Source organism: Garra rufa, chromosome 3 (genome assembly GCF_049309525.1).
Source record: "Garra rufa chromosome 3, GarRuf1.0, whole genome shotgun sequence".
Lineage (NCBI taxonomy): Eukaryota > Metazoa > Chordata > Actinopteri > Cypriniformes > Cyprinidae > Garra > Garra rufa.
Window position 1 is genome coordinate 33,873,835 of NC_133363.1, and position 27,881 is coordinate 33,901,715.

At 37.6% G+C, this 27,881-nt stretch overlaps 1 protein-coding gene across 1 annotated transcript; it reads left to right on the plus strand.

Annotated features, from left to right (window-relative positions):
- Positions 1-1,709: 1,709 nt before the first annotated feature.
- Positions 1,710-27,881, plus strand: irs4b (insulin receptor substrate 4b). Its single transcript, XM_073835982.1, has 2 exons — positions 1,710-5,486; positions 25,596-27,881. Exons 1-2 carry the CDS (start codon positions 1,994-1,996, stop codon positions 25,598-25,600), a joined length of 3,498 nt encoding a protein of 1,165 aa, XP_073692083.1. The 5' UTR covers positions 1,710-1,993; the 3' UTR covers positions 25,601-27,881.

Genomic DNA, 27,881 nt, shown 5'->3' on the forward strand with positions numbered 1-27,881 from the left:
TAATCATAAAAGTGCTAATGTGTGCGTTACAAGTCTTGAAATGACTGACAACATAGTTAAAGTCATTCTCTGGAATGAGATGCAATTGAAATTCTGAAGCACTGAAATACTGTATAACAGTGCCCTCTTGTTATTGTGTCAGTAAACGCAGCAGATGGCGACCTACATTATCATGCCCTATGTGGATTATCCAGTACTGACTACATAAAACTGCAGAGCCACCAGGTCACCCCTAACCAGATTACCTTCTCTCAAAACCTGTTCATCAACTCACAGCAAGATTACCCACCCATACTTCATATACAGTGATTTTTAATAATCATGAACTATTTCTTCTCCTTCTTGGTGTAACTGCCATGTCTCTAGGTGTTTAAATGTTGTGAATCTGCTGAAAAAGGTTGGGTGTTTTCTATGTCAGTCTATATTAAATATTTTCTTCAGATTTTCTTAAAACTCTCAGCTACAGTGATGCGAACTTGTCATCAATTAAACAAACAATCATTAAAAATGTATCCTCTCATCAATTTCACCAAAACACTTTTCAGTTTGTTTTTAACCTTTGTTCCAAATGAGTGAACCCAGTAATTATTTCACAATAATTAGCAGGTCAGAGTGCCAGAGTGAAATGTTTATCAGACTGTAGCTTGTATTCTCTACTATGCATGTCAAATGCAATATTTTAATGTTTTCTAATTACTAGTTAGTGTGACTAGTTGTGTCATGTTTTGGTGAGCTCATAATATTTAATAATTAAGTCTGATCAAATTATCTGATGAAATTTAAATTGGACGTTTCGACAATCCTAGCAAACAGTTAATAAATTTGACATATTCTTAGTGGATATTTTTATTTTATATTTTATTTTAAACGCCATTTACACTAAATCCTGGTGATTAGGCATTCAAATTCTGTTATGGGACTTTGCTATTAATCTGCATGCTTCTTTTGTGTGTGTGTGTGTGTGTGTGTGTGTGTGTGTGTGTGTGTGTGTGTGTGTGTGTGTGTGTGTGTGTGTGTGTGTGTGTGTGTGTGTGTGTGTTTTTTTTTAATTTTTGATACGCAAGACGTTACTATGAGCCCAAGCTCTCAATATAAAAGCAATAAAAAATGTACAAAAACATTCTATCAGCACACACAAAACTCAATTGCCAGTAGTGGCTACTGTATGTACATTGTACTGTAACACGAGTGGCTAGCAAGTTATTTGGCTTCATTATAAATCCGGACCACTTTTGTTAAAATACCAATAACCTGCAAACTACAACAATAGTGGGATTAATGCGATAAAAGGATGTATTTACTTATGTTTGGCAAACATGTAACAAAGGTGATTAGGCACAATCCGCAGCTGTACACTGAAAACTGACAAGCGAGCGATACGCATCCAAAAGGGACAAACAACACTGAGCCACAGAGAAACTAGAAAACGTCTGTGATAGGATGAATAAGCCTTCAGTCAAACGCTACAGCCAATGAACGCTCGACATCCTATGACGCAAACTGCTTTACACAATATCATTGGACAAAACCCTGTCAATCATCAGACGTCACCTTCCCAGTTCAGTGAAACTCCGAGTGAAGCCATTGGTCAGTCCCATTGACGTAGATCCGAAAAGGTCCATCGTGATTGGTCACAGCGGCTTTCGATCACGCGTTTCGCTCAATCGGGCGCCTCCTCCCGCCCACAGGCGAATGACGCACGAGTCATGTGTTGTTTGTGCTGTGCTCTGTAGTGTACACAGGGCGCGAGCAGCAGATTGGTAGCCCGCTAGGAGGATCTACCGATAATAGATCGGGTAAATGTGGTCATGTTGCAGTTGCTGGCATTGAGTTCGAGGAGCATTGGCTGGGATACCTGCTTTTCATGTGGCGGCCGAGAGAAGCGCAACACTGAAAAGACTTAAGTGCGCCGCCTGAGACACGGTTCCCCCCAAACAAACATGGGGTCTCAGTCTGTAAGCCTGAGGTAAAGTGACCTTAAATCTCTTATCTGATGGCAAATTTCGAGGACTACCAAAAAGGCAAAGCCGCTATGTTAATGCTGGAAACGCAACAGCGGGCTATCGGGACTAAACCTGCAGCTGCAACGACGAACGGCGACACTTCTGTCGGGGAACCCCCTTCCGTACTTGATGTCGGCGGCGCTGCATTTTATCAACCGAGTGAACAACATAAACAGCAGCGGCAACAGCACCTGGAATCGCCGGCGAGGAAAGGATCCACGTCCTCTCTGAACCGGGCGTGCGAGGACTCTGCTGCGAGTAACACACACACTACCTCAGCCTCCCCTGCTGTGAACACCAGTTTTGCCGCGTCGGACGACATTAGGAAGTGTGGCTATCTGAGAAAGCAGAAACACGGCCACAAGAGGTTTTTCGTCTTGCGGGCGTCGAGTCATCTGGGGCCGAGCAGACTGGAATACTATGACAGTGAGAAGAAATTTCGTAACACTCTGCGCTCCAGCGCCGCTGCCGCCGCCACCACAGCCACCTCAGCTGGTGCCTCTCCCCCCAAAAGAGTGATCTATCTGTACCAGTGTTTCACTGTGAATAAAAGGGCGGATTCTAAGAATAAACATCTCATTGCTCTGTATACTAAGGATGAATACTTTGCAATTGTCGCTGAGAATGAGCAGGAGCAGGAAGAGTGGTACCAGGCGCTCAGTGAGCTCATGAGTGAGGGGAAAAAAGGCCACCTGGACGCGGATGAGATTGACGATGGATACGGTACTGTGACCCCTGGTACTGACTTTAAAGAAGTGTGGCAGGTAAACGTTAAACCAAAGGGCTTGGGCCAGACCAAGAATCTAACTGGCGTTTATAGACTCTGTCTGTCTGCTAAGAGCATCCACCTGGTGAAGCTGAACTCTGAGACGCCTTGCGTGAACTTGCAGCTGATGAACATCAGACGCTGCGGCCATTCAGAGAGCTTCTTTTTCATTGAGGTTGGCCGGTCTTCTTCTATAGGACCGGGGGAAGTTTGGATGCAGGTGGATGATTCTGTGGTGGCTCAAAACATGCACGAAACCATTCTAGAGACCATGAAGGCACTGAAGGCGTTTGCGGAGTTCAGGCCCAGAAGCAAAAGCCAGTCTTCTGGCACCAACCCGATGGGTTTCATTACTACGCGCAGACACTTGGGCAACCTCCCGCCCAGCCAGACGGGGCTCCAGCGGCGGTCTCGAACCGAGTCTGTGGTGGGCACGCCACCTAGCAGGAAGAGCAGTGGAGCGAGTGGCTACCGATTCCGCACATCCAGCGAAGGAGAAAGCACAATGAACCGCCCCTTTCGCTCTGTGACAGGTAGCCTTATTCATCTCAACACGGCCCGCGCTAACCTGAGCCGACAGGAAAGTAGCAGTGGGGCTGGGGCCCGCTATATTCGCGCCCCACCAGGCTCCACTTATCATGCCCGTTCTGCCTCGCTGCCAGTGTCACACTTTCCTTCTACCACCAGTCCGATCAGCATGTCCAGCAGCAGCGGGCATGGCTCTGTGTCAGACACCATCACTCGCCCCTCCAGCGCGTCCATATGTGGATCCCCAAGCGATGGAGGTTTCAACTCATCTGATGAGTATGGCTCCAGCCCCGGAGACTTCAGGTACTTCAGAGTACGCAGCAACACCCCAGACTCCCTGGGAAACACACCACCCATCCGTGAGGAGCACTGCCTCAACGACTACATGGCTATGGGCTGGAATCGTGACGTGTTTGGAACGAGTGCAGCAAGTGAGGCCATCAAAGATGAGAGCACAGATGAAGATTCACGACCAGGGTCTTTAAGGAGAAGAACACCCTCCTTCTCCAGGCAGATTGGGGGCGCTAGTGCTGCTGGAGTTGCTGTTTATCAGAAAATGACCCAGACCACCTTCTCGCTGGACGAGGCTGTGGCTGAGAGTAGCTCTTGGGGTGGCTGTGCCCAGACTGTGTCTACCTCCTCCTCCCTCTGCTCTGACTACAGCTCCAGTTCTGAACACAGCCAGGACCGCCCCCCTAGCCTACGGCCCGCAGATGCGCCTAAGGATGATGGGTACATGCCCATGATGGCAGGTGTGCTGCCCTCTACTAGTGATACTGACTACATGCCTATGCAACCAAATATCCTCCTCTCTGCCTCTCCACACGTTCAAAGTGCTGCTTCACATGTTCCCCAGCACATGGACTCTCAAGGCTATATGATGATGCTCCCAGGTAGAAGTGGGGCTTCTGATTCTCCTGTCCCATCCAGCCCTGACGTTAGCAGACGAGCAGAAGGGCGAAGAGCCTCAGAGCGTCATGAGAATGCAGAATACATGGATATGTCTCAGAGCAGCTCCACAGCTAATGCTCAAAAGGTTTCCGCTGAGAATTATTATGCCTTGACCACTCCTGGTGTCCCCAAATCCTACAGTCCATATTTCTCCCTTCCTCGCTCATACAAAGCTCCATCCAGAGACCAGGCTGAGCATGATGATTACGTCCCAATGAGTTCCCCAGCAAAACCAGTCTACATTTCTCCCACAGCCACCCCGGATCGCAGTAGCAGGTGCCCACCTTCTGAGTCCTCTCAACATAACGGCTTCGCAGACCGACGGGCTGTTCGACCAAACCGCCTGCCCCTGGGAAGACGGAGTTTGCATGGCTCTCTCCGAGCAGGAGAAGTGCCAGTGCGCCCTTCCAGCCCTGGAGAATACATTAATATTGAATTTGGGGATCGGCCCGCGTATTCCGCCTGCTCGTTGTCTGCTGAAGGCTCCCCCTCAAGCGTTAGTATCAACCGAGAGCAGCGCAAGTCCCCGCTGCCACAGGATTACATGACTGTCGAGGTGGATGGTCTTCCACCAAAGAGTCGGTCCCCACGACCCTCCCTGGTGGCCCCCTGGAATCCTCCTTCATATATCCGGCCCTCCTCATCCTCCCACTGCAGCAGGATCACGGTGGGTAAGCCTGACGACTACACGGAAATGTCTTTTGGTCCTGAGGAGGAGTCCAAGAGCCCTACAGCCATGCTTGAGCACCTGTGTATTCTGGAGCAACAATTTTTCCCTTTTAGCCCCCCGACTGAGCCTAAGGTTGTCCGTGCTGATCCCCAGGGCAGGCGGAGGCACAGCTCGGAGACCTTTGTCACATCATCAGGAGCAACAGGTGGAAGTGGCCCGGATGCCAATGGCACTGTGCCTATCAGTAGTGGGGCTCAGCAGGTGTGCCGCAGCAAGGGGCAGAACTTTGACTGTGTCTGGACTGATAGCGTGACATCCAGCAGTGAGGTAACACAAGGAAACTCCTCAGATAGAGCCAATTCCCCCTCTGTGAGGTCTGCGAGGACTCTACCTGTGGAACACCAGAATGGCCTGAACTACATCGCCCTAGACCTGAGAGACGATCTCCAGCCTGGGAACAGTCATGATGCGCTTCCCTTGTCATCGTCCAGCGCTCCTCCTCCAGAGAACGGTGCCTATGCCAGTATAGATTTAATGAAATCTGAGGGGCTTACATCAAGGTCTAAAGGTAAGCAATTTTAAATATGTGACTATGGACTGCAAAACCAGTCATAAGGGTTATTTATTTGAGATTTATACATCATCTGAATGCTGAATAAATAAGCTTTGTTAGGATAGGACAGTATTTGGCTGAGATGCAACTATTTGAAAATCTGGAATCCAAGGGTGAAAAAAAAAAAATCTAAATACTGAAAAAAAAATCGCCTTTAAAGTTGTCCAGATGAAGTTCTTAGCAATGCACATTACTAATCAAAAATTAAGTTTTGATATATTTATGGTAAGAAGTTTACAAAATGTCTTTACTTAGTAATGTAAATTAATGATTTTTGGCCTAAAAGAAAAGCTCAATAATTTTGACCCACACAGTGTATTATTGGCTATTGCTACAAATATACCCGTGTGACTTATGACCCCATTTGTGGTCCAGGATCACATATGAGTGTGTTTTTTCATAGTCATGTCTTCTAAAATCATGCCTCTTTTCTTTTCTGAACAAGCTTTCCTTTTTTGCCAGTTAGTGTGTTTACCTTTCTTACACTTTTCTTGAATATGTCAGCCTTGGTTTCAGTTTCCAATATTTCCATACTGGAAGACTAATTTTTATCTTTTAAATAATAGTTGCCGTTTCAAACCTGTATGACTGACTTTCTTCAGTGGAGCACAAAACATACTTTTTTTTTTTTTTGTCCATGCAATAAAAGTCCAACGATGTTTGCACCCTGTTGACTTTAATTGTCGGGGCATAAACAGTTGCAACATTCTTAAAAGCTGTGTAGCTAGAAGAAGGTAATTCTTAAGTTTGAAAAGACACGACATGAGTAAATGATGACAGAATTTTACATTTTTGCGTAAACTATCCCTTTAAGTGTATACAAAACACATCTTTATTGTAATAGACCCCCTCCACTTGGCGTCTCCTTCATGTTGCATTCTCTAACTCCTTTGCCCTGAATGTTTTTCTTTTTTATATCCACTTTGTTTAGGAGCTGCTGTGTACTTGGCTGAGTGTGTGTTGCTGCAGGGGGAGTGAGAGAATGAAGCATTAGTGAGTCAGTGTTCTCAGCAAGCCCTAGATGACTCATTTGTTTATCATAGTTGAAGCAGAGATGGATGTGTGTGTGTGTGTGTGAGAGAGAGAGAGAGAGAAAAAAAGATTGGTTTAAAGCATGTGGTAACTTTCGAGCATCCCTTTCACCCTCTCTCTTTCTCGTACCCTTCTTTTCCTTTGGCAAACAGAATTGTTGTAGATGCATGACTCAGGTGATGATACACAGGAAACTTTATTTTCAGGCAGCATTGCCGCCAACTAGCTACAGATATAGACTCTGCAGGGTTTAGCTGTAACATTTCTTGCATGATATGTCACTGGCTAAAGGATTCGTAATGCACTGTGCCATGCTTTTGGAGGCACTGCAGGTAGGCTACTATTCCAGACCAGTAGTCTTGAATAGTTTGTTAAAGCTGCATTTTTTTGTGAGGTAACAGTGCTGTATTTGCTCAATATAGTTTAAAGTGTCATATACATGCTCTATATAGTCTTTGTTTGCACCTATATGGAGTCAGTGTATGTTGTCTTTTGAAAAGTCAGCGAATCATCGCAAAAGCAAACCTCAGCCTCATGTATGGATTGCATCATCTCTGTGTGCATGCATACTCTGTCTGTACATGCCTGGCAGTGCAGGTTTGCACAAGAGTAGCAACATCAACTACATCATTCCAAACCTTTTAACCTGTGTCTGTATAAAAGGTTGGTTTGGATGGTCACTAAACTTAACTGTGTTTCAGTATAAGAACTAATATCGCATGCTGTGATATTGTTTATTGTTTATGTCGGCTGGATTTGTCTGCCTACTTGTTGTTTTTGAGTCATAGATACAAACTGTCTATAAATATGTAAGTGCATCTGACAATCTTTTCTCCCTCTGGTACTATTTCACTCCCTCTCCTTTCATCATTAGCTGTTTCTCCTTTTTTCATTTTATCTAATGTTAACTTAATGTCAAATTAAGCTGACTGTTCCTAGCCAAGAAGCTGTATTTAGTAGTTGAGAAGTTATTGATGCATTAATGTTAGTCAGGTGATCCAACAAACACTTTACAGGATCTAAATTTGTGCAAGGGATTAAAGGTGTTTTGCATAACTTTACACATTCCCATAAGTTCCCATGCTTATAATGCAGAAAATTCCTGTAAACATTTCTACAGTTATACAGTTTATACAGAATGAACGAATATATTAATCCACATTGATATACAGATGAAATCAATAATTTAAATAATAATTTTTCTGTCAGACTGTAATTTCACAAACAGTGATTGTGTAACTTTCACTCGCTCTTAATACACTACCACAAGTACAAGTTTTTGAACGGTAAGATTTAATTTTTTTTAAAGAAGTCTCTTTTGCTCACCAAGCCTGCATTTATTTTATCCAAAGTACAGCAAAAACAGTAAAATTGTGAAATATTTTTATATTTCAAATAACTTAAAATAACTGTTTTCTATTTGAATATATTTTAAAATGTAATTTTTTCCTGTGATTTCTAAGCTGAATTTTTAGCATCATTATTCCAGTCACATGATTCTTCAAAAATCATTCTAATATTCTGATTTGCTGCTCAAAAAACATTTATTATTATTATTTTCTGAAAACAGCTGAGTATAATTTTTTTCCTCAGGTTTCTTTGGCGAATAGTTCAGATAAGCAGCATTTATCTGAAATAGAAATATTTTGTAAATGTCTTTATCACTTTTGATCACTTTAAAGCAGCGGTTCCCAACCGGGGGGTCGCGACCCACTAGGGGGCCTCAGTGATCCTCCAGGGGGGCCGCGAGATATCTTAAAATTAATGTAAATATTATCCTATAATTGTTTAATTTCATTATTAATGCGCTAAATGAGAATAATAAAAGCACAGCCTCTCTCGTGTTCTGTGATTGATTGCTTCAGACTCGGTGCAGCAAGCCTCATCGCACTGTTAAATACAGACTGAATGGCGGCTCAAAACTTCCAAATGCTGTACGCAAACTAATGTTACATCTCTCGGCTGCACACATGAAGCAAACCGTCGTAAAGGTAAAAGGTAAAAACGATTAGTGTCATAATAACGAACTTGCGCGTGCCTAATGTCTCGTGTAAATCAGAATCGTGCATGAGACACGCATAAGTCTGCTATTGATTCACAAACTATGCGCGCTCTCGGGGCTCTGATCCCTATCGTATTTTTGCGTGAAATTACAAACCTTTGCCTAGTTGTCCAAATTAATGTGAGTGTTTTATAATAGATGCTCACCCATAGAAGAGGAGTAAGGCTCGGTGTTTATGAGTATCAGGCGCGCACTGACAGAGTTCACTGATCCCGTCTTGGTCGAACCTTCACATCGATGTGCTTCAACAGATTTAGAATGTATTTGCTGTAGTTTGAATTTGTGTATTATTTTTTTAATGGATACAAACAGTAGCTATTCAGTCAGTCAAGTTCAAAGGGATAGGTTTAGTGGTCTTTTGGTATCTCCCTGTTGTAGAGCAGGTTCACTTATTTAAGAAAAAGTACTCTTAAGTTGTAAAGAATGTCTGAAGTAAAATAATTTTAAAAGTTAGAATTGAGCAGAGGTTTTCTTTAAAGATTATAAGGTATATTTGAAGTTTTAATTTAAATTTTATTTGAATTTTGAGGGGTTTTTTATAGCATGCAGTAGAAGAATAATTAAGGCAAAACAAATGTTTTGGTTAATAAAAAAGTTTAAAAATAATTTTTTTTTTCTTTACTGTGGAAGTACAGTATAAGATGACATGTCAGGCATAGGGGGGCCTTGCAAAATTGGCCGGAGAAGGAGGGGGGCCCCAAAAAAAAAAAATATACTGTATATAATTATACACATAGTCATAAAATAAATTGTTTCATGAACAGCAATTCAGTATATTAGAATGATTTCTGAAGGATCATGTGACACTGAAGACTGGATGCTGAAAATTTAGGAATAAATTACATTTTAAAATATATTCAAATAGAGAACAGTTATTTTAAATAGTAAAAATATATAAAAAACTTATTTTAAGTTATTTGAAATATAAAAATATTTCACAATTTTACTGCTTTTGCTGTACTTTGCATGAAATAAATAAGAGACTTCTTTAAAAAAAAAAAAAAAAAAAATCTTACTGTTCATAAACTTTTGACTGGTTGTGTATGTCCTGGAAAAGTGTGTAAAATGAAGTGTTAATATTAATACAGCTAAAGATATTAATCTTGCCGCATTTAGAAGCCAAGACCATTATAAGAATAAACGTTTAATTTCCTAAAAAGAATCAAGCGTACCAAGAGTGATAATCAATAGTTAACGAATTGGTCACTCACTTCAGTGTTGATTTTTTTTTTTTTTTTTTTTCTTCTGTAGGGCTACTAGTGGTCTGCTCACTTCGGTTTGTTCTATTGGTACCAGGTGTTGGAAACAAACATGTTGTACAGTTCCATGTTTCAAGCTTGTGCATGTTTTGTTGGCTCATCCATTGGCTTCTTTGATGTGGGCTAATAGTCTCAACATTTTGCAGTGCAGGACATGTGCTGCAGGAAATGCATCAGTGTCGAAAAATGTTGTTCTTAAGCCTGCTGTGTTCATCCACCTGGAGAAACTATGACTCAGTCCAGCCAGTTGTCTTTTTCTTAATCTCTCTCTCCCCCGGTTGTATTTTTATTTAATTTTTTTTGCTATCGAAAGTCTATTACTTAAGTATTATTGACCTCTTTTTCACTATTTCTTAACTTTATTGTACCACTATGTTAGCTATTTTAGTACCTTGGAGTACAGAGGTATGTGAATGTGGTAATCATTCAGTACCAAAATGTTGTTGTACTCCATGGCATGCAGTGGTATTCTGAAAAGAGGAGGTAAAGTCCTCCATGTTTTTTCTTTTTTTTAAATGAATGAAGATTCATGCTCCAGTTACACCTAATGTTAACAGATTTGACAAATAAATCAACATTACCTGGACTAGTAAAAAACAATACAGTTATATTTTGTGTTTTTATGTTGTAAGAAAAATCTGTTTATTAAAATCAAGTATAAATCTGTTCCAGGTTAATGGGTTTTTGAGAGTTTTACTTTTTTTTTTTTGCGATGTACTCTTAATTTTTACCAAATAGATCACCTACTAAAAATGTACAGATCATGTATTTAAGTCATTTCAAGTTTGATTTTGATTTGACAAAGCAGTGATATCAAAGTTGGTGAGTTGTGTGTATATATATATTTTTAATTAACTTCTCCATTAACACCTTTATTTACACTGCTGTTTAAAAGTTTGGGATCTGTAAGTCTTTTCTGCTCATCAAGGCTGTGTTTGTTTGTTTAAAAAAATACAGAAAAATGGTAATTTTGTAAAATATTATTACAATTTAAAATAGTGTTTTATTAATTTTATTAATTTATTCCTGTGATCAAAGCTGAATTTTCAGCATCATTACTCCAGTCTTCAGTGTCACATGATCCTTCAGAAATCATTCTAATATGCTGATTATTATCAGTGCTGGAAACAGTTGTGTTTGTATTTTTTTGTAACCTGTGATACCTTTTTCAGGATCCTTTGGTAAATAAAATGTTAAAAAGAACAACATTTTTTTTTTTAATAGAAATCTTTTGTAATAGTATACACTACCGTTTAAAGTTTGGGGTCCGTACATTTTGTCTTTCTTTCTTTGTTTGAAAGAAATTAATACTTTTATTCACAAATGATGTGTTAAAGGTGATTTCTAATTTGAATAATTGCTTTTCTTAACTTTTTATTCATCAAGAAATCCTGAAAAAAGTATTTATTCAAAAAAAAAAGAAAGCAATTTTAGTCTTTACTATCACTTTTTATCATTTTATCACATCCTTGCTGAATAAAAGTATTAATTTCTTTCATAGTAAGAAAAAATGTACTGACCCCAAACTTTGAACGATAGTGTATATTGTTACAAAAGATTTCTGTTTTAAATAAATGCTGTTCTTTTTAACATTTTATTCATTAGAGAATCCTGAGTCACAGGTTCCCAAAAATATCAAGCAGCACAACTGTTTCCAACATTGATGATAAAAATAATGAATTGGCATATTAGAATGATTTCTGAAGAATCATATGATACTGAAGACCGCAGTAATGGCTGATGACAATTCAGCTTTGCATCACAGAAATAAATTATATTTTAAAGTATATTAAAATAGAAAACAGTTATTTTAAATTGCAAGAATATTTCTGTATTTTTGATCAAAAAAATGTAACTTTGCACATAAGAGACTTATTTAAAAAAAAAAAAAAATTACAAATCCCAAACTTTTCAACGGCAGTGTAGCTCTTCATTAGGTTCATTTTGTGGACCCAGAACATGCACAAAAATAAGAAACAGAATTTATCGTGTGAACAACACAATAGACCAATCAAATTGCAAAAGTCATTCCCTCTTCTCATGTGACTTTTCCACATTCATTCTTAATTACCCTCTCTAAAACTCAAAGGCAGCGTCTCTTTTGCCTCCCGATGTAGCTTTAACTGCTACTGTTTCACTTTAGAAAATCTTAATACTTTATAATGTCATGTTTCATAAGATTTGCATTTTTTTATACTATAAATATGGTTGAAGTAAAGTGGTGGATGTTAGCAGTGTGGCTGCTGTGATTGCTGACAGCATCTTTAACCTCAAGTACAATTTAGTCTAAATACATTTTATTCTGACATTGCGGGCAGCTCAGCTGTGTGTGGCACTGGGATGTTAATAAGGCAATGTTTTGGCTACGCTGGTACTGGGGCCTGTCTGAATATGGGGTATGCATGCTCTTTGTGGTGTTGGAATGTAAATTAGCGAGTGCATAGCTACACAGGAATGCGTTTTAATCACAACACGTAGCGCTTTTCAGAGCTCACTCTGGGACCATCACACATCACGAGGTAAACAGCCAAGGTAGAGTAGAACAGGACGGCTTGTTCTGTACTAAATTGTCACAGATCATCCAAGTGAGCAGAGAAATGTTTGAAAATGGTTATTTTGGTCTCTGCCGCATATCTAATGTAGTCTTGTCTGATAGTAGGCTGTGTTTTATTGTAAAGCATTAGCAATTATATTTTAGTGTTTACTAGAAAGGCATTTTATTTTGAGTGAATCATATTTGAGTGAAATTGCATTTAGATTCTTATACATGCTTGCCCAGCTGTAGAATTTAATTCTAGGTACGTTCGGTATTTTATTTATTTGTTGTGCTGGTAGATATGGTAGTTGGCTTGGACGACTAATGGATGCAGCATCAGGCAGGGTTTCAGTTTTCAGTTATCAGTGTCAGTGTTGAAATGTGTGAGTTATTATTTCATGTTTGTGTATTAAGTGTAGCTTTATGTAGGGAGATTTGATTCCTCTGTTAAGTAATGTTTTACATGAGCTGTGCTGGGCTAAAGTCCTGCTCAAGAGGCATCATGCTTTTCTGTACATCACATATGCCTATATTTACAGTGTTATTTTGAGAGCACACCTTATTTATGACCATGGCATGTGCTGAACAGTATTGCTCTTATAGCAGGAAATGAGGACCGTGGGTAACGGGATCCTTTTCCTGTGTTAAATTCTGTTCCAACATGCGTACACTCATGACTCTTTCATTGCTTTACTAAGCACATGAGAGAATGAGAACAAGAATAATACACAGACTGTATAAAAATCACTTTTTTTTTTCTTGATCAACTGCAAAATTTGTCTACTCTTTCTCTCTTCAACACTCTTTAGCTTCTAGGGTTTAAATCTAAAGAACAGTTTAATGTTGTTTTTTTTAAGAAGTTTATTATACTCATCAAGGCTGTATCTACTTGATTAAAAAAGCGGTAACATTGTGAAATAGTATTTCAATGTAAAATAACTGTTTTCTATGTGAATATATTTTAAAATGTAATTTATTTCTGTGATGCAAAACTGAATTTTCAGAGTCATTACTACAGTCTTCAGTCTCACATGATACTTCAGAAATCAGTAATATGCTGATTTATTATCAATGTTATAAACGGTTGAGCTGCTTAATATTTTGCTGGAACCTGTGAATTTTTTTTTTTTTAGGATTCTTTAATAAATAGGTTAAAAAGAAAAGCATTTATTTAAAATAGAAATCATTTGTAACAATGTTAACTACCCTTTAAAAGTTGTGGTCAGTATTTTTTTTTTATTCTTTCTTTTTTTTTTTTTTTTTTTTTTTAAATTAAAACTTTTATTCACCAAGGATGTGTTAAATTGATTTAAAAAAAAAAAAAAGTGATAGCAAAGACTTATTCTGAATAAATGCTGTTCTTTTTAACTTTTTATTCATCAAAGAATCCTGAAAATAGAATCACAGATTCCAAAAAAAATATTAAGCAGCACAACTGGTTCCAAAATTGATTAAAAAAAAAAAAAAAAAAATCAGCATAGAATAATTTCTGAAGGATCATGTGACACTGAAGACTAGAGTAATGGCTGATGAAAATTAAGCTTTGCATAACAGGAATAAATTATATTTTAAATATATTAAAATAGAAAACTAAATTAAATAAAAAATATATATATTTCACAGTATTACATTTTTTTTTTTTCTGTATTTTTGATCAAGCTAATAAATGCAACCTTGATGAGCATAAGAGAATTCTATAAAAACATTAATCTTATTGATCCCAAACTTTTGAACAGCAGTATATGTTTTTAGGAATTATGCTAATGGATTACAAAAATATAGCAGCAAATCTTTTTTTTTCGTTAGAAAAGACAGTAAATACATTAATAATATTAGTATATTAAATATTTATGTTTATCTTGTTTTAGAAGATGGACCCAGAAAAACTTTTTTTTTTTTAATTTCCCAAAAGTAAATGTGAAGAATCTTTTTTTTATGTACACTTTGTTTTATAATTGCTTTATTTAATTTTTTGTAAAAAAAAATAACATTTTTAAATATGTTAAAATAGAAAAGGTTATTTTAAATTGCAATAATATTTTACAATAATAATGCTTTTGTACTTGAATGCAGCCTTGGTGAGCATAAGAGACTTCTTTCAAAAACCTAAAATGTTACTGACCCCAAACTTTCAATTCTTTTTATTTAAATACATTAAAATGAAAAAGTTGGCGAGTCATGTGAATGTCTAGGCACTTGTTTGGTCTGAAGGTTCTTTGTAATTGGGCTGGTTTTGGGTTCACCTGACCACAATTAGAAGTTTAGATTTTAAGGGACATTTTCCATAAGATGCTAATTCATATGCAAAGTGATACACAATCATGTGATTACATTTGAAGGTGTTGTATTGCTGTGGGCCATTAGTGCTTGTCAGTGATTATAGATGAGCCTGTATCAGCTTTTAGAGTTCAACCCCCACTAGTTTACTGGTATACTGAGTTACTAATCTACATTGAGACGGACTGAAACTTTGACCCTTTACACAAGCAAACAAGTTTCCCCTCCCGAGAGAGACCTTCACCCCATGTTTGTGTGCACAATGATTAGTAGATCCATGACAGTTTCCTTTAACTACACACATGCATGACATGCATAAACACACTTAAGCCTTGCATATTGATCTTTTAAACAATTTGGCAATGATTTTTATGTTTTCGGGGCAAATAAGGAGGCATAAGGCAGTGGTGGATTGCAGTGTGTAATGGTGTCGAGGCGTTCTGTCGAGTACTACTGGCTATCACATGAGCTTTTTAAAAAACCTATGGACCCAAATTAGGGGTGAGAGATGACAGGAATGTTTTAGTCCAGAACATGGAGTGCTGAGCTTGAGTGTTATGCGCGTATGCGTGCGTGCATACAGTCGTGGCCAAAAGGTTTGAGAATGACACAAATATTAGTTTTCACAAAGTTTTCCGCTAAACTGCTTTTAGATCTTTCTTTCAGTTGTTTCTGTGATGTACTGAAATATAATTACAAGCACTTCATACATTTCAAAGGCTTTTATCGACAATTACATGACATTTATGCAAAGAGTCAGTATTTGCAGTGTTGGCCCTTCTTTTTCAGGACCTCTGCAATTCGACTGGACATGCTCTCAATCAACTTCTGGGCCAAATCCTGACTGATAGCAACCCATTCTTTCATAATCACTTCTTGGAGTTTGTCAGAATTAGTGGGTTTTTGTTTGTCCACCCGCCTCTTGAGGATTGACCACAAGTTCTCAATGGGATTAAGATCTGGGGAGTTTCCAGGCCATGGACCCAAAATTTCAACGTTTTGGTCCCCGAGCCACTTAGTTATCACTTTTGCCTTATGGCACGGTGCTCCATCGTGCTGGAAAATGCATTGTTCTTCACCAAACTGTTGTTGGATTGTTGGAAGAAGTTGCTGTTGGAGGGTGTTTTGGTACCATTCTTTATTCATGGCTGTGTTTTTGGGCAAAATTGTGAGTGAGCCCACTCCCTTGGATGAGAAGCAACCCCACACATGAATGGTCTTTTTTTCGGGATTAAGTTAATTTTCATGGCAAAGAAGGACTATGCAATTCATCTGATCACTCTTCATAACATTCTGGAGTATATGCAAATTGCTATTATAAAAACTTAAGCAGCAACTTTTCCGATTTCCAATATTTATGTAATTCTCAAAACTTTTGACCACGACTGTACACACGGTCACACAATTCTTCCTGTTTAATTATTGTATTTGTGAGTTACTCGACCAGTGTTTATTGTATAGTAATATCCTGTGTGTTCTATTTACATCAAAAGCAAATCAGAGCCTGCTTAGCAACCACCTCATAAACCTCTGTGTGGCACTCTTTATTATCTGTCCTATCTCTGTCTTTTTTTCACTCTCCCTCTCTCTATATATTTATCTGTCTGTCTCTCTCACTTGCTTCACATAGATTCAGCTTCAGTCAGTGCATGGCTCCATCCAGCATCAGTGCAGAAAAATACAAGTTGAACTTGATACTTATTTGGTAACTTAATAGGGGTGCATGATTTGACCAAGAAAACAAAATGGGAAATAATAATAAAAATATCTATTATTATTACAAGGAAGACTTGAGGTTTTTAATGATTTAGTACTGATCTGAATAAGGTTTTTCGCATAAAAGACGTTTACAGTCCATAAGAAAAAATAATAGTTGAATTTATAAAAATGACTCAAAAGTTCAAAAATGTTCAAAAGTTTAGATGCATGTTATTCTTAATGCTGTGTTGTTACCGGAATGATCCTTAGCTGTGTTTTTTTTTTTTTTTTTTTTTTGTTTAGTGATAGTTCTTCATGAGTCTCTTGTTTGTTCTAAACAGTTAAATTGTCCGCTGTTCTTCAGAAAAATCCTTCAGGTCCCACAATTTATTTGGTTTTTCAGCATTTTTGTGTATTTGAACCATTTCTAACAATGACTGTATGATTTTGAGATCCATCTTTTCACTCTGAGGACAACTGAGGGACTCATATGCTACTATTACAGAAGGTTCAAACGCTCACTGATGCTTCAGAAGGAAAAATGACGCATTAGTGCTTTTATAAGAATGTGTACGTTTTTCTTATTTTGCCTAAGTATCATATTTTTTCATTTAGTACTGCCCTTTAAAAGCGACTTTTAATGCATCGTTTTTCCTTCTGAAGCATCAGTGAGCGTTTGAACCTTCTGTAATAGTAGCATATGAGTCTCTCAGTTGTCCTCAGTGTGAAAAAATGGATCTCAAACTTATACAATCATTGTTGGAAAAGATTCAAATACACAAAATGCTAAAAAAATTTAAAAAAAATCTAAGAATTTGTGGGACCTAAAGGATTTTTCTAAAGAATAGCAGGCAGTTTAACTGTTCAGGACAAACAAGGGACTTATGAATAACTATCACTAAACAAAAAAGAATCAAGTGTATGTACTTTTGAACAGGGTCATTTTGTACATTAATACAGTCAGTCACAATATAGTTAGCACATTACATAAAGAGTTACTCAAGGCACAAATAAAACCATCCTTGTAGTTTACAGTTAATTTAACTGCATGTCTCATATTTTATGACTGTTTCCTGGCATAGGTGACTTGGAAAAGCTTAAGTCCCACCTATTGTCTTCTCGTATCATGTGGACAGCCGTCATGGTGAAATAGAGCTGTTTTCATTTAGAGAACTTTCCACAGAAGGTGATGTAGTATGCATGTGCGTATTTGGCTCATTCAGGATTGCCATGATTGGTGTTTGTGGGTCATTGTTATCAAGGTGAAGTTCTTCAGTGTCTTAATCACATGAATAAGCACTCTGTGCCAGTGCAGTCTTACTAGACGATTGACGTCTACCATTTCGTAAGTTCATCTACTAGTGAAAGAAGAGACTCCCATGGGGTCAGGGGCAATCCCACTGTCTCATACCCTGGCAGAACAGCTCCAAAAATAGGCTGAGGGGAGCAGTGGTTTGGTTGTTGTTCCTCCTGTGGTGCCAGTCTGGTGGCATTGCACTATGACATGCTTATAATCTGTGAGCAGTGTTATGGATTTTTGTGGCTGCGCAGTGATGCAGATGCCATTCACTTTTTGGCATCATTTGAGGAGATGGTTGGCTCCGATCTCTTTGATTCCTGGAAGGTGGTTAATATATAACAACTGACAAACCCAAACTGGACTTGCTCGGACTTGAAATGTTCACCTTGATCTTGTTTTTGGCTGGGAAAGTTGGTAAGGGTGTGGTTGTTGCTGTGGGTTAATGATGGCACCAAGGCCAGGAGGAACTCTGGGACATTTGGTACCCCTTTGGACCTGGCCTTCGGTTGAACAATAAACTAGCAGCATTCCTGCCGCTCCAGACGCCGCTGTGCGGAGAGCTCTGAAAGCGCCGGCATTGTGCCCCCATTGCCATTGTTAGGTCAGACAAAGCCCTTTATCAAAGGCGCTGCTTCTGTGCACCAGGGTCAAAGCAGGTCACCGTCTAACCCCGCTGCCCACCAGACCTATAAGGGGATAGAGAGGGTAGGTACAGGTGAAAGGCATTTGATGTTATCCTTAGACGGGAAAGGTAGGACTTGGCAAGACTGGATCGAGGATAAATGAAAAGATGATAAATCTCTCGCTTACAATACAATTTAAAATTGGTGTTATTTTAGTTTTAGACACACAAATGTTGTTAAAGGGATAGTTCACCCAAAAATGAAAATTCAGCCATTAATTACTCACCCTCATGTTGTTCCAAACCCATTAGATAAAAATCTTAATAGAAAAAGGTTTGTAACATGGTCCTTAATGTAACGGAAACATTAAGATGTTACTATTCCATACTTCAACCATAAAAGTTACAGATAAATATGAAATATTGATATTTTTCTAAGTTCCCCAAATTTTGTGATGCAAAGATATTTTTTTCCATGCCAAAAAGCTTTGGTAGTTTTCTGTGAGTGATGTTTACCATCACTCTCAGATTTTTCAAAGAATTTTTGCTCCCACTTCGAGTTTCTCTAAAGATCAATGTAAAAAAATATTCTCCATGTAATATTCTCTGAAGTTCTGTTGATGTTTTTGTTTTTGAAAGTTTCTTATATTCACCAAGGCTGATCAAAAATACAATAAAAACACTTTAAAATAACTGTGTTCAACACCACTACCAGTCAAAAGTTTTTGAACAGCAAGATTTTTAATGTTTTTTTTAAAGAAGTCTCTCATTAAGCCTGCATTTATTTAATCTAAAGTACAGGGGAAAAAGCACTAAAATTGTGAAATATTTTTAATATTTAAAATAACTGTTTTCTATTTGAATATATTTTAAAATGTAATTTATTCCTGTGCTAAAATCTAAATTTTCAGCATCATTACTCCAGTCTTCAGTGTGACATGATACTTTAGAAATAATTATAATATGCTGATTTGCTGTTTAGAAACATGTTGTTGTTGTTATTATTATTATTATTATTATTATTATTATTATTATTATTATTATTTACAGCCGTTAAGTATTTTTTTTTTCAGGATTCTTTGAGAAATTAAAGATCCAAAGATCAGCATTTATCTGAAATAAAAAGCTTTTGTAACATTATAAACTATACTGTTCAATAGTCGGTAAAAATTTTTTTTCTTACCATTTTTTTTTTTTTAAAGAAATGATAGAAATTAATACTTTTATTTAGCAAGGATGCTCAAAATTGATCAAAAGTGATAAAGACATAATGTTACAGAAATGTATATTTCAGATAAATGCTGTTCTTCTGAACTTTCTATTCATCAAAGAAACCTGAAAAAATATTACTCTGCTGTTTTCAACATAAAAATAATAATGTTTGTCGGCGCCGATAGCCTTGTGGGCAGCGCGTCGACATACAGCGCCGTTGCGCTCCGGGCGTCCCGTGTTCGAATCCCGACTCTGGGACCTTTCCCGATTCTGCCCCCTATCTCTCTCCCGCTATGTTTACTGTCAATTCTGATCTGTCCTATCGTAATAAAGGCAAAAATGCAAAAAAATAAATCTTTAAAAAAAATTAATAGAAATGTTTTTTGAGCAGCTAATTAAAATATTACAATGATTCTGAAGGATCATGTGACTGGAGTAATGATGTTAAAAAGCTTTGAAATCACAGAAATAAATTACATTTTAAAAGATATTAAAATAGAAAACCGTTATTTTAAATGGTAAAAAAAAAATCAAAATTTTACTGTTTTTGCTGTACTTTGGATCAAATAAATGCAGGCTTGTTGGGCAGAATAGACTTATTTAAAAAATAAAATAAAATCTTACTGTTCAAAAACTTTTGACCGGTGATGTATTTTAATATATTTTAAAATGTAATTTATTCCCGAGATAACAAAGCAGATTTTTTGCATAACAGCTTAATGGAAAACTTGATACAGAAATCTTTGAATATAAAGTTAAAAAGAACATCTTTTATTTAAAATAGATTTATATTTAATGAGATTTAATGTGTCCTTGCTGAATGAGTCTAATTGTTTTCCGTTTGTTTTGTCCAGAGAGATAGTGGTGATTTGGTGAAGGCTACACACAGTGCTGGTCCTGACTTTTTTTTTTTCTTTTCTTTTTTTTTTGCTATTCCTGGCATGACCGCAATTACAACCAACCACAATTACCTGCAGAAATTATTTTATTGTAATACTATATAGCTCTTGTACTTTAACATTGTTTTATTATTTACCTTTCAACCTTCCTTGTGCAGAATCACTTAGCAATGATGAGCTGCTCCACCTGTGGATGTGACATTTTATATCATGTAGAGAAAGTCATTTTATATCATGTAGAGAAAGTTATGTTAAAAAGATGAGGATAAAGAGATTCAGTACAGAAGTAGTTGGGACTCCAATTCTAGATGCCTATTTAAAACCATCCAAATCAGCCTTGAGTCCAGACTTTTAACTATCTGTTGAGCACTGTTTCTTCCAGGACATTTGCTGTAGCCATGTGTGACCTTATTTAGCAACCCCTGCACTCGCTTGATTAGCAAATTGTCGTCTTCGTGGATTCTCCTTTCATCATGATGAAACTGAGCACCCAGCTGCACTAAAGGTGATCTTAATGACACGAATGTGCTCCCCGTGCCAACACCGTCCTGCTGAGCCAATGACTTCTGTAGGAATTGGTGCCACCCTTCGTAAGTCCATCTACTAGTGAAAGAAGAAACTCCCGTGGGGTCAGGGGCAATCCCACTGTCGTAGGCTGGCAGAACAGCTCCTAAAATAGGCCGGGAATGAAAGGGAGGCAGCAGTTGTTTGGTCATTGTCCCACTTATAGCAGTGGCCTGCTGTGGCATGGCACTATGACATGCTTGTGATGTGTGAGCGGTGTGTGTGGTGACGCACATGGAGTTTGGTGTCCATGCAGTGACGCAGATGGTCTTGTGCTGCCATTCACTTTTTAGGGCAGAGGATGGCTGGATCGGATCTCTTTGATTCCATAAAGGTGGTTAATATAACACATCACCGACCTAAACTGCACAGACTAAAAATGGTCACCTTTGTTTGCTTGTATGTGCACTGTAGTAAGGCCAACTACTACGTCAAGGAGTTTTTTTTTTTCTTTAAGTAGTACTTTCCTCACTGTCTTATCTAGCTGTCTAACATAGTGTTAGTCTTTAAAGTACTTTAAAGTTTTGAAAACCACAAAGTGATAATTTTGTAAGGACTTAACATTTAATAACAATAATACATTAAGATTTTCATTAAAGAATTCTGAAAAAAAATGCATCAGTTTTCACAAAAAAGCAGCACTTTTCAGCTTTGATAAAGAGAAATGTTTCTTGAACACCAAATCAACATATTACAATTTCTGAAGGATCATGTGACACTGAAAAATGGAGTAATGACTGCTGAAAATTCAGCTTTGCCAGCACAGAAGTAAACTACATATATTATAAAATGTTTTAGATTTTTAAAGTGTATTTTGATCAGATAAATGCAGCCTTGATGGGTATAAGAGACTTCTTCAAAACATAAATCTTACTACCACCAAACTTTTAAACAGTAAATTAGCAAGTATTAAAATACATTAATATTTTTCACTTTTTTAGCATTCTTTCGTGGCCTATTGGCAAGGCATGTAACAACCATAACTGGCCAGCAGACAACTTTTTGTTGTGTCTATATTGAATATTGGATTCTACGAAGGAGGTTAATATTTAACATATGACCAACCTAAACTGGACATTGTTAAACTTCTGAAACTGGTTACCTTGATCTTGGGTTGCAGAAGGAGAGATGGCAACTACTTTTCTTTCTTGAGCCAGACTTTGGGATTCATATTTCTAAAATACAGAAGACGACACCCGTGCTGACTCTAGTGCATGGGGTTGTTAATGACATTTCTCCTGCTAAACTGAGGGTGTGGTTGTTGCTGTGAGGTAATGATGGCACCAAGGCCAGGAGGAACTCTGGGACCTTTGGTACCCCATCGGACCTGGCCTTCAGTTGAACAATAAGCTAGCAGCATTCCTGCCGCTCCAGACGCCGCTGTGCGGAGCGCTCTGAAAGCGCCGGCATTGTGCCCCCATTGCCATTGTTAGGTCAGACAAAGCCCTTTATCAAAGGTGCTGCTTCTGTGCACCAGGGTCAAAGCAGGTCACCGTCTAACCCCGTTGCCCACCAGACCTATAAGGGGATAGAGAGGGTAGTTAAAGGTGAAGGGCATGTGATGTTATCCTTAGAATGGGACAGGTAGGACATGGCAAGACTGGGTCAAGGAATGTAAAGATAGTCATATACAGTTGGGCTCAAAAGTTTACATACGCTTGGCAGAATCTGTAAAATGTTAATTATTTTATTTAAAATAAGAGGGATCATACAAAACGTCATACAGAATCATGTTATTTTTTTTATTTAGGACTGACCTGAATAAGATGTTTTACATGAGACATTTACATATAGTCCACAAGAGAAAATAATAGTTGAATTTATGCTGCTGCTTCCTCAGAAAAGTCCTTCAGGTCCCACAAATTATTTGGTTTTTCAGCCTTTTTTTTGTGTTTTTGTGCCCTTTTCAATAACGACTGTATGATTTTAAGATCTTTTCACACTGAGGACAAATCATATGCAACTATTACAGAAGGTTCAAACTAGAGATGCACCGATTGATCGGCTAGTGATCGGAATCGGCCGATTTTTTGCATGATTGGCCCAGATCACTGACCGGCCGGTCAATTTCTCCTCTTGCCGATTCCTTGCCGATCCTATTATTGCCAGCGGCGCATGCAATTACGTCACAGCCACGCGCACGTACACTCACAGTCGCGTGTAAACATGTCTTTGGTGTGAGTGAAGATGACACAAAGATCGCAGTTTGTAACATTTATAAGGCCAAAATACAACGTGAGGGAACAACCATGAACCACGCGTGTTTGGACATGTGGTAGATTGCGCCCCCCCGCTCTGCATATTTTGCATGTCTCTGTTAGTTAACAAACCTGATTCAGATAACCCACTCGTTAGAAGTAAGCTCCGTGAATGAACTGTGTTCCGATTGACATGGTTCCTGCCCAGTGTTCATTGCTCTTTACTCCCTGAGTAGGGGAAATCCGTTGACGTTTACTACACTTTCATTCATTCACATATTTGCGCTATGCCACCGCATACAGCCTCTTCACACACTAATAGTTCGAAGTGAGCATATATGTTACATTTGAAGGTAATTTAAGCGTGCGTGACGTGAATTTAATTTGTATTTATTTACAGATGCATTTGTTACACCTCTCTAGTAAGTTTCATCTGTGTGTGAAGACGCTGTATGCGGTGGCGTAGTGCAAATATGTGAATGAATGTTACGAAGTGTAGTACCGCTGGATTAACTGGTGACAAGGCAGAGATGCTTCTCTTTATCAAGAAAAATTTGCTATTAATGCTCAAGTAATAGCATTTAGTACTAGCATTGGTATTTCTACCTGTTTGAAAACACAGTGCACTTTTTGTTATTAAAGTTATTGTTGTGAGATGATCCTGTAATGTTTTAAAAAAATCCATATAAAATTAATTGAAGAAAAGTAGATTTTTGTATGCCTGCTTTGTTACTTATATTTTATTTCTAATGTTTTCAAGGCTCAGAGCACTTTATTTTAAGTTATTTTAGTATTAGAAGATGCTGTAATGTTTATACATTTACTTTTATTAAAAAAAAAAAAAAAAAACATTTAGGAAAAGATTTTTGCTAGTATAACTATATACTATGTTAGTTACAGGAACTAATTTTATACCTTTTTCAAAGGCACAAAGCACTTTATTTTGTTGTTAAAGTTATTTTGTTGTAAGATGAGCCTGTAATGTTTAAAAATGTATTTTATTATAAAATAAATTTAATTAAAGAAAATATTTCTGTATAGGCCCATGCTTTCATTACAGTTCTTAAAAAAAAAAATCGGAATCGGCAAAAATCGGAATCGGCAGGTCACACTTATTGAAAAATCGGAATCGGAATCGGCCAAGAAAATTGCAATCGGTGCATCTCTAGTTCAAACGCTTGCTGATGCTCCAGAAGGAAAAACGATGCATTAAGAGCCAAGGGTGTAAACATTTGAACAGAATTATGTGTACATTTTTCTTATTTTGCCTAAACTTTTTCATTTAGTACTGGCCTTCAGAAGCTATAGAAGGTACTTCCATGTTTCCCAGAAGACAAAACAAGTCAAATTTACCCTAATCTTCAAATTCAAAAAGTTGGGTGAACCCCGACTCTAATGCATCATTTTTCTTTCTGGAGCATCGAACCTTCTGGAGCATTGAACCTTCTGTAATAACTGCATATGAGTCCCTCAGTTGTCCTCAGTGTGAAAAGATGGATCTTTGTGTTTCCAATATGAGCAAGTGAGTAAGCGATTTTCATTTTTGGGTGAGCTAATCTTTTATACCTTCTGTAAATAGGATGTGACTGAACCTAGGGCCCTATGAAATCTGTTTTATTTATTCCCAATTCTGTTTTTTTTTTTTTTTTTTCAGTTGTATTTTTTCTGGATTACATTTAATTTTATTTCTCCTTTTTAATTGTTAAATTAAATATGTTTATTACAATTTAGCATCAATTTATTGAAAGTTTAACAAAAATGTTTTATTTTTTCCCCACCCTATGTTTTTATTGTTACCAAATTCTGTGCTTTAGCATTTCTAATTATTTGAGTGCATAAAAACAAGTTTAATTAAACTTTTTTTTTTTCTTTTTCTTTAGAAATTCTCTGTTATGTATTTACATTTTTCTGGTTGTCAAATGAAGGCATAAAACATGCAATTAATTTATCTTTTAATTAACAAACAATTTTATTTTTGGCAAATAAAGGGGATTTTCTAAAAAAAAAAAAATTAAAACAGAAGTATTTGTATTTAATGTGTACATTCTACTGAAAAAAAAGCAATGTTTTCAAGTTAAACCAAACTTTTGATGGGTTGTCATGTGACTCTCAGAGCAGTTCTGGAGATTTAGTCATTTAGTCTATGCCATTAATTCACAAAGAGACACGCGGAACATGAATAATTCATATTTAAATAGTCTTTTTGCGGCTTAATATTTACAAATGCTGGTCCATTTGATTGTAGTTTAATGACGTACTTTTGATTAATTCATTCAAGCTTTAACAAATTCTGTGACATTCCATTTGTACACACTAATTGATGATATGAATTGAAGGGTAGTGATGGTATCTTACCTTAACTTGTTTTTTGGGTTAATCACATCTCTCTCTTTTTCTCACTACAGACTGACTGTCCCATCAAGCTCCTGCAGAGATGCCGGAAAACATGAAAGCCCTAGCACACGACCCTGCGGCACAACAAAAGGATCCTGAGTTTTGTTTTAACGGACTTATGATTATTTTTATTTGTTCCCGTGCCGTCTCAGAGCGGATTCATACGTTCTGTCTTGTATGAGTTCAGTGCTTTATTGTGATTTTATTCGCTGCATTAAAAGGGAGGTTCATCTTATGAAGACACCATAATCCAAAAGTCTGGTTTGGGCAGGTGCATGCTGTTTACAAGCATCACACGTATGTACAAAATAGTATTTATTTCCCATAAAGATTTCAGGTGCAATTACAGATTTTTAGTGTTTATGTTTACCGTTCGCTAAACAGAGAGAGCGTGTATTGGTACGGTACAGACTGCAGACGGGATATGACTGTACAGCAGTAGTGTCTTTTTTTACAACTGTCTGTCTCTGTTAGGTCCTCACTTAATGTTCCACGCACATCTTCAATTTTGGACCGTAGAAACCTCCTCGTTTGTACTATCAACACTGTTCTTCGGTATCTGTGAGTGTCGGGCTAGTCATGTTGTTTGAGTCTGCTTTACCCCGTGCAGGGCCCCCAGGTGTTTCTCGCGGTGCCTTCTTGGCATTTGCCGTGGCCCAAACATAGGCTTTTCGTATCTCGTCCCGTACTAATTTTTGACCAGCATCTCCTTCGCTTTGCCAAGAGAGAGGGTGGAAGGAGTGGGGGCGCAGGAAAAGAGGAAGGGTCTATTCTGGGACTCCCCAGCAGAAATCTGCTGCACTTGCTAAAATGCCACTAGGATGAGCACAGAGTTGGTGATTTATATCATCCAAATAAATATAAATTCGTTCTCCAGTTACGTTTTGGTACCCACAATAAATAAACTGTAAGTGGAGCCTTCCTGCAACTTGGTGGGAACAAACAGCACAATACCAAGGTACTAAAGCCCAATTTCGTCTGTGTAAATCATTATGCATGCTGTTGGCAAGATCGAAGGGTCTCCTTCAATCAACAACATAAAAAGTCACAACATTTCATGAATATTTTATTTATAATTAATTCTATTTAATATTTTAGTATTACCAATCAGCTGCTCTTTTGTTCTACGACTCTCTTCTCTCAGTATTGGGTATGTCAGGCTGTTCTTTCAGGACGTGTTTTATGCATTTGTTCTCTAGTATATATATCTATCATTTTTTATTTTTGTTTCAAAGGAGTGATATGCACACAACTCGATCTGCAGCGTTAGGTTCATTTTTCTTGGTTACATAAACAGCCTTCATTTTTATTTTGTTTTTATATTTCCCTTTTACTGCGCTTTGTTTTAAGAGATGATGTGAAACGTTGTGACAGAAAATGCAAAAACACTGTATGGTACTGTCTTCATTGTTTTGCTGTCAATGGTACGAAAGTGAACTTTGTTGTCTGGTCCATTCCTCATGGAATTACCAAAGCAAGTCTTAACTAGCACAGATTGGTTTTGTAAAAAGGTTTTACCCAACTCTATCTCTAGAAAGTCCCAATTTGCCTCAGTGTGATGTAAAAAGGGTGCAGAGTATTTTTTTGGCTAATGTTAACATTTGTAACTGTGAGACTGACCTCTACGAATCACACAAACAAATTCTTGTCATACATAGAAGCTTTAAATCAGCCAAATTGTTGAACTCCATGAATACATCAATGTATTTGATATCAGCCTTTTGCTAATGTATATGATCAAGCTGACTGCTTTTTGCCATGATTTTCATTGAATTGATCTTTATGAAGTTAAATTTTATTTGGAACTTGATTCAAGTGGTTTCATAGAGTACAGATGTGCAGTGGTACAGCATTAATGTTTTTCTCCCTCTTTTTTTTTAATAGCTCAGATGAATTTTTCTTATGTAATGTTTTTTTGAAAGGCAATTCTTTCATTTGGCATCATTTCAGAATCAGAGAGGGGGATTTTGTGCATCCTCTTGCCAGTTTCTGTCACCTCATTATTATGTTTTGGTACACCTGTGTTTCGTTCGCTATTGTTTTCGAAGTCTGAGCTTGACAGCAAAGTTCAGGTGTGGAGGTCAGAGAAAATACAAAAACTTTTTATGGTTGTGTCCATGTGTACATACTGATGCTTAGATTTATTTTTTTCCCCTGCAGTTAATTGACATTTTCTTTTTCCTCTGGTGGGAAAAAGCGAGTGATAGCAGGCAAATCATTTGAGCATTGCTTAGTGTTTGTATTTATCTTCTTTTTTGCTTTCAATAGAGCTATTGCAATAAAAAAAGTTCCTGTAA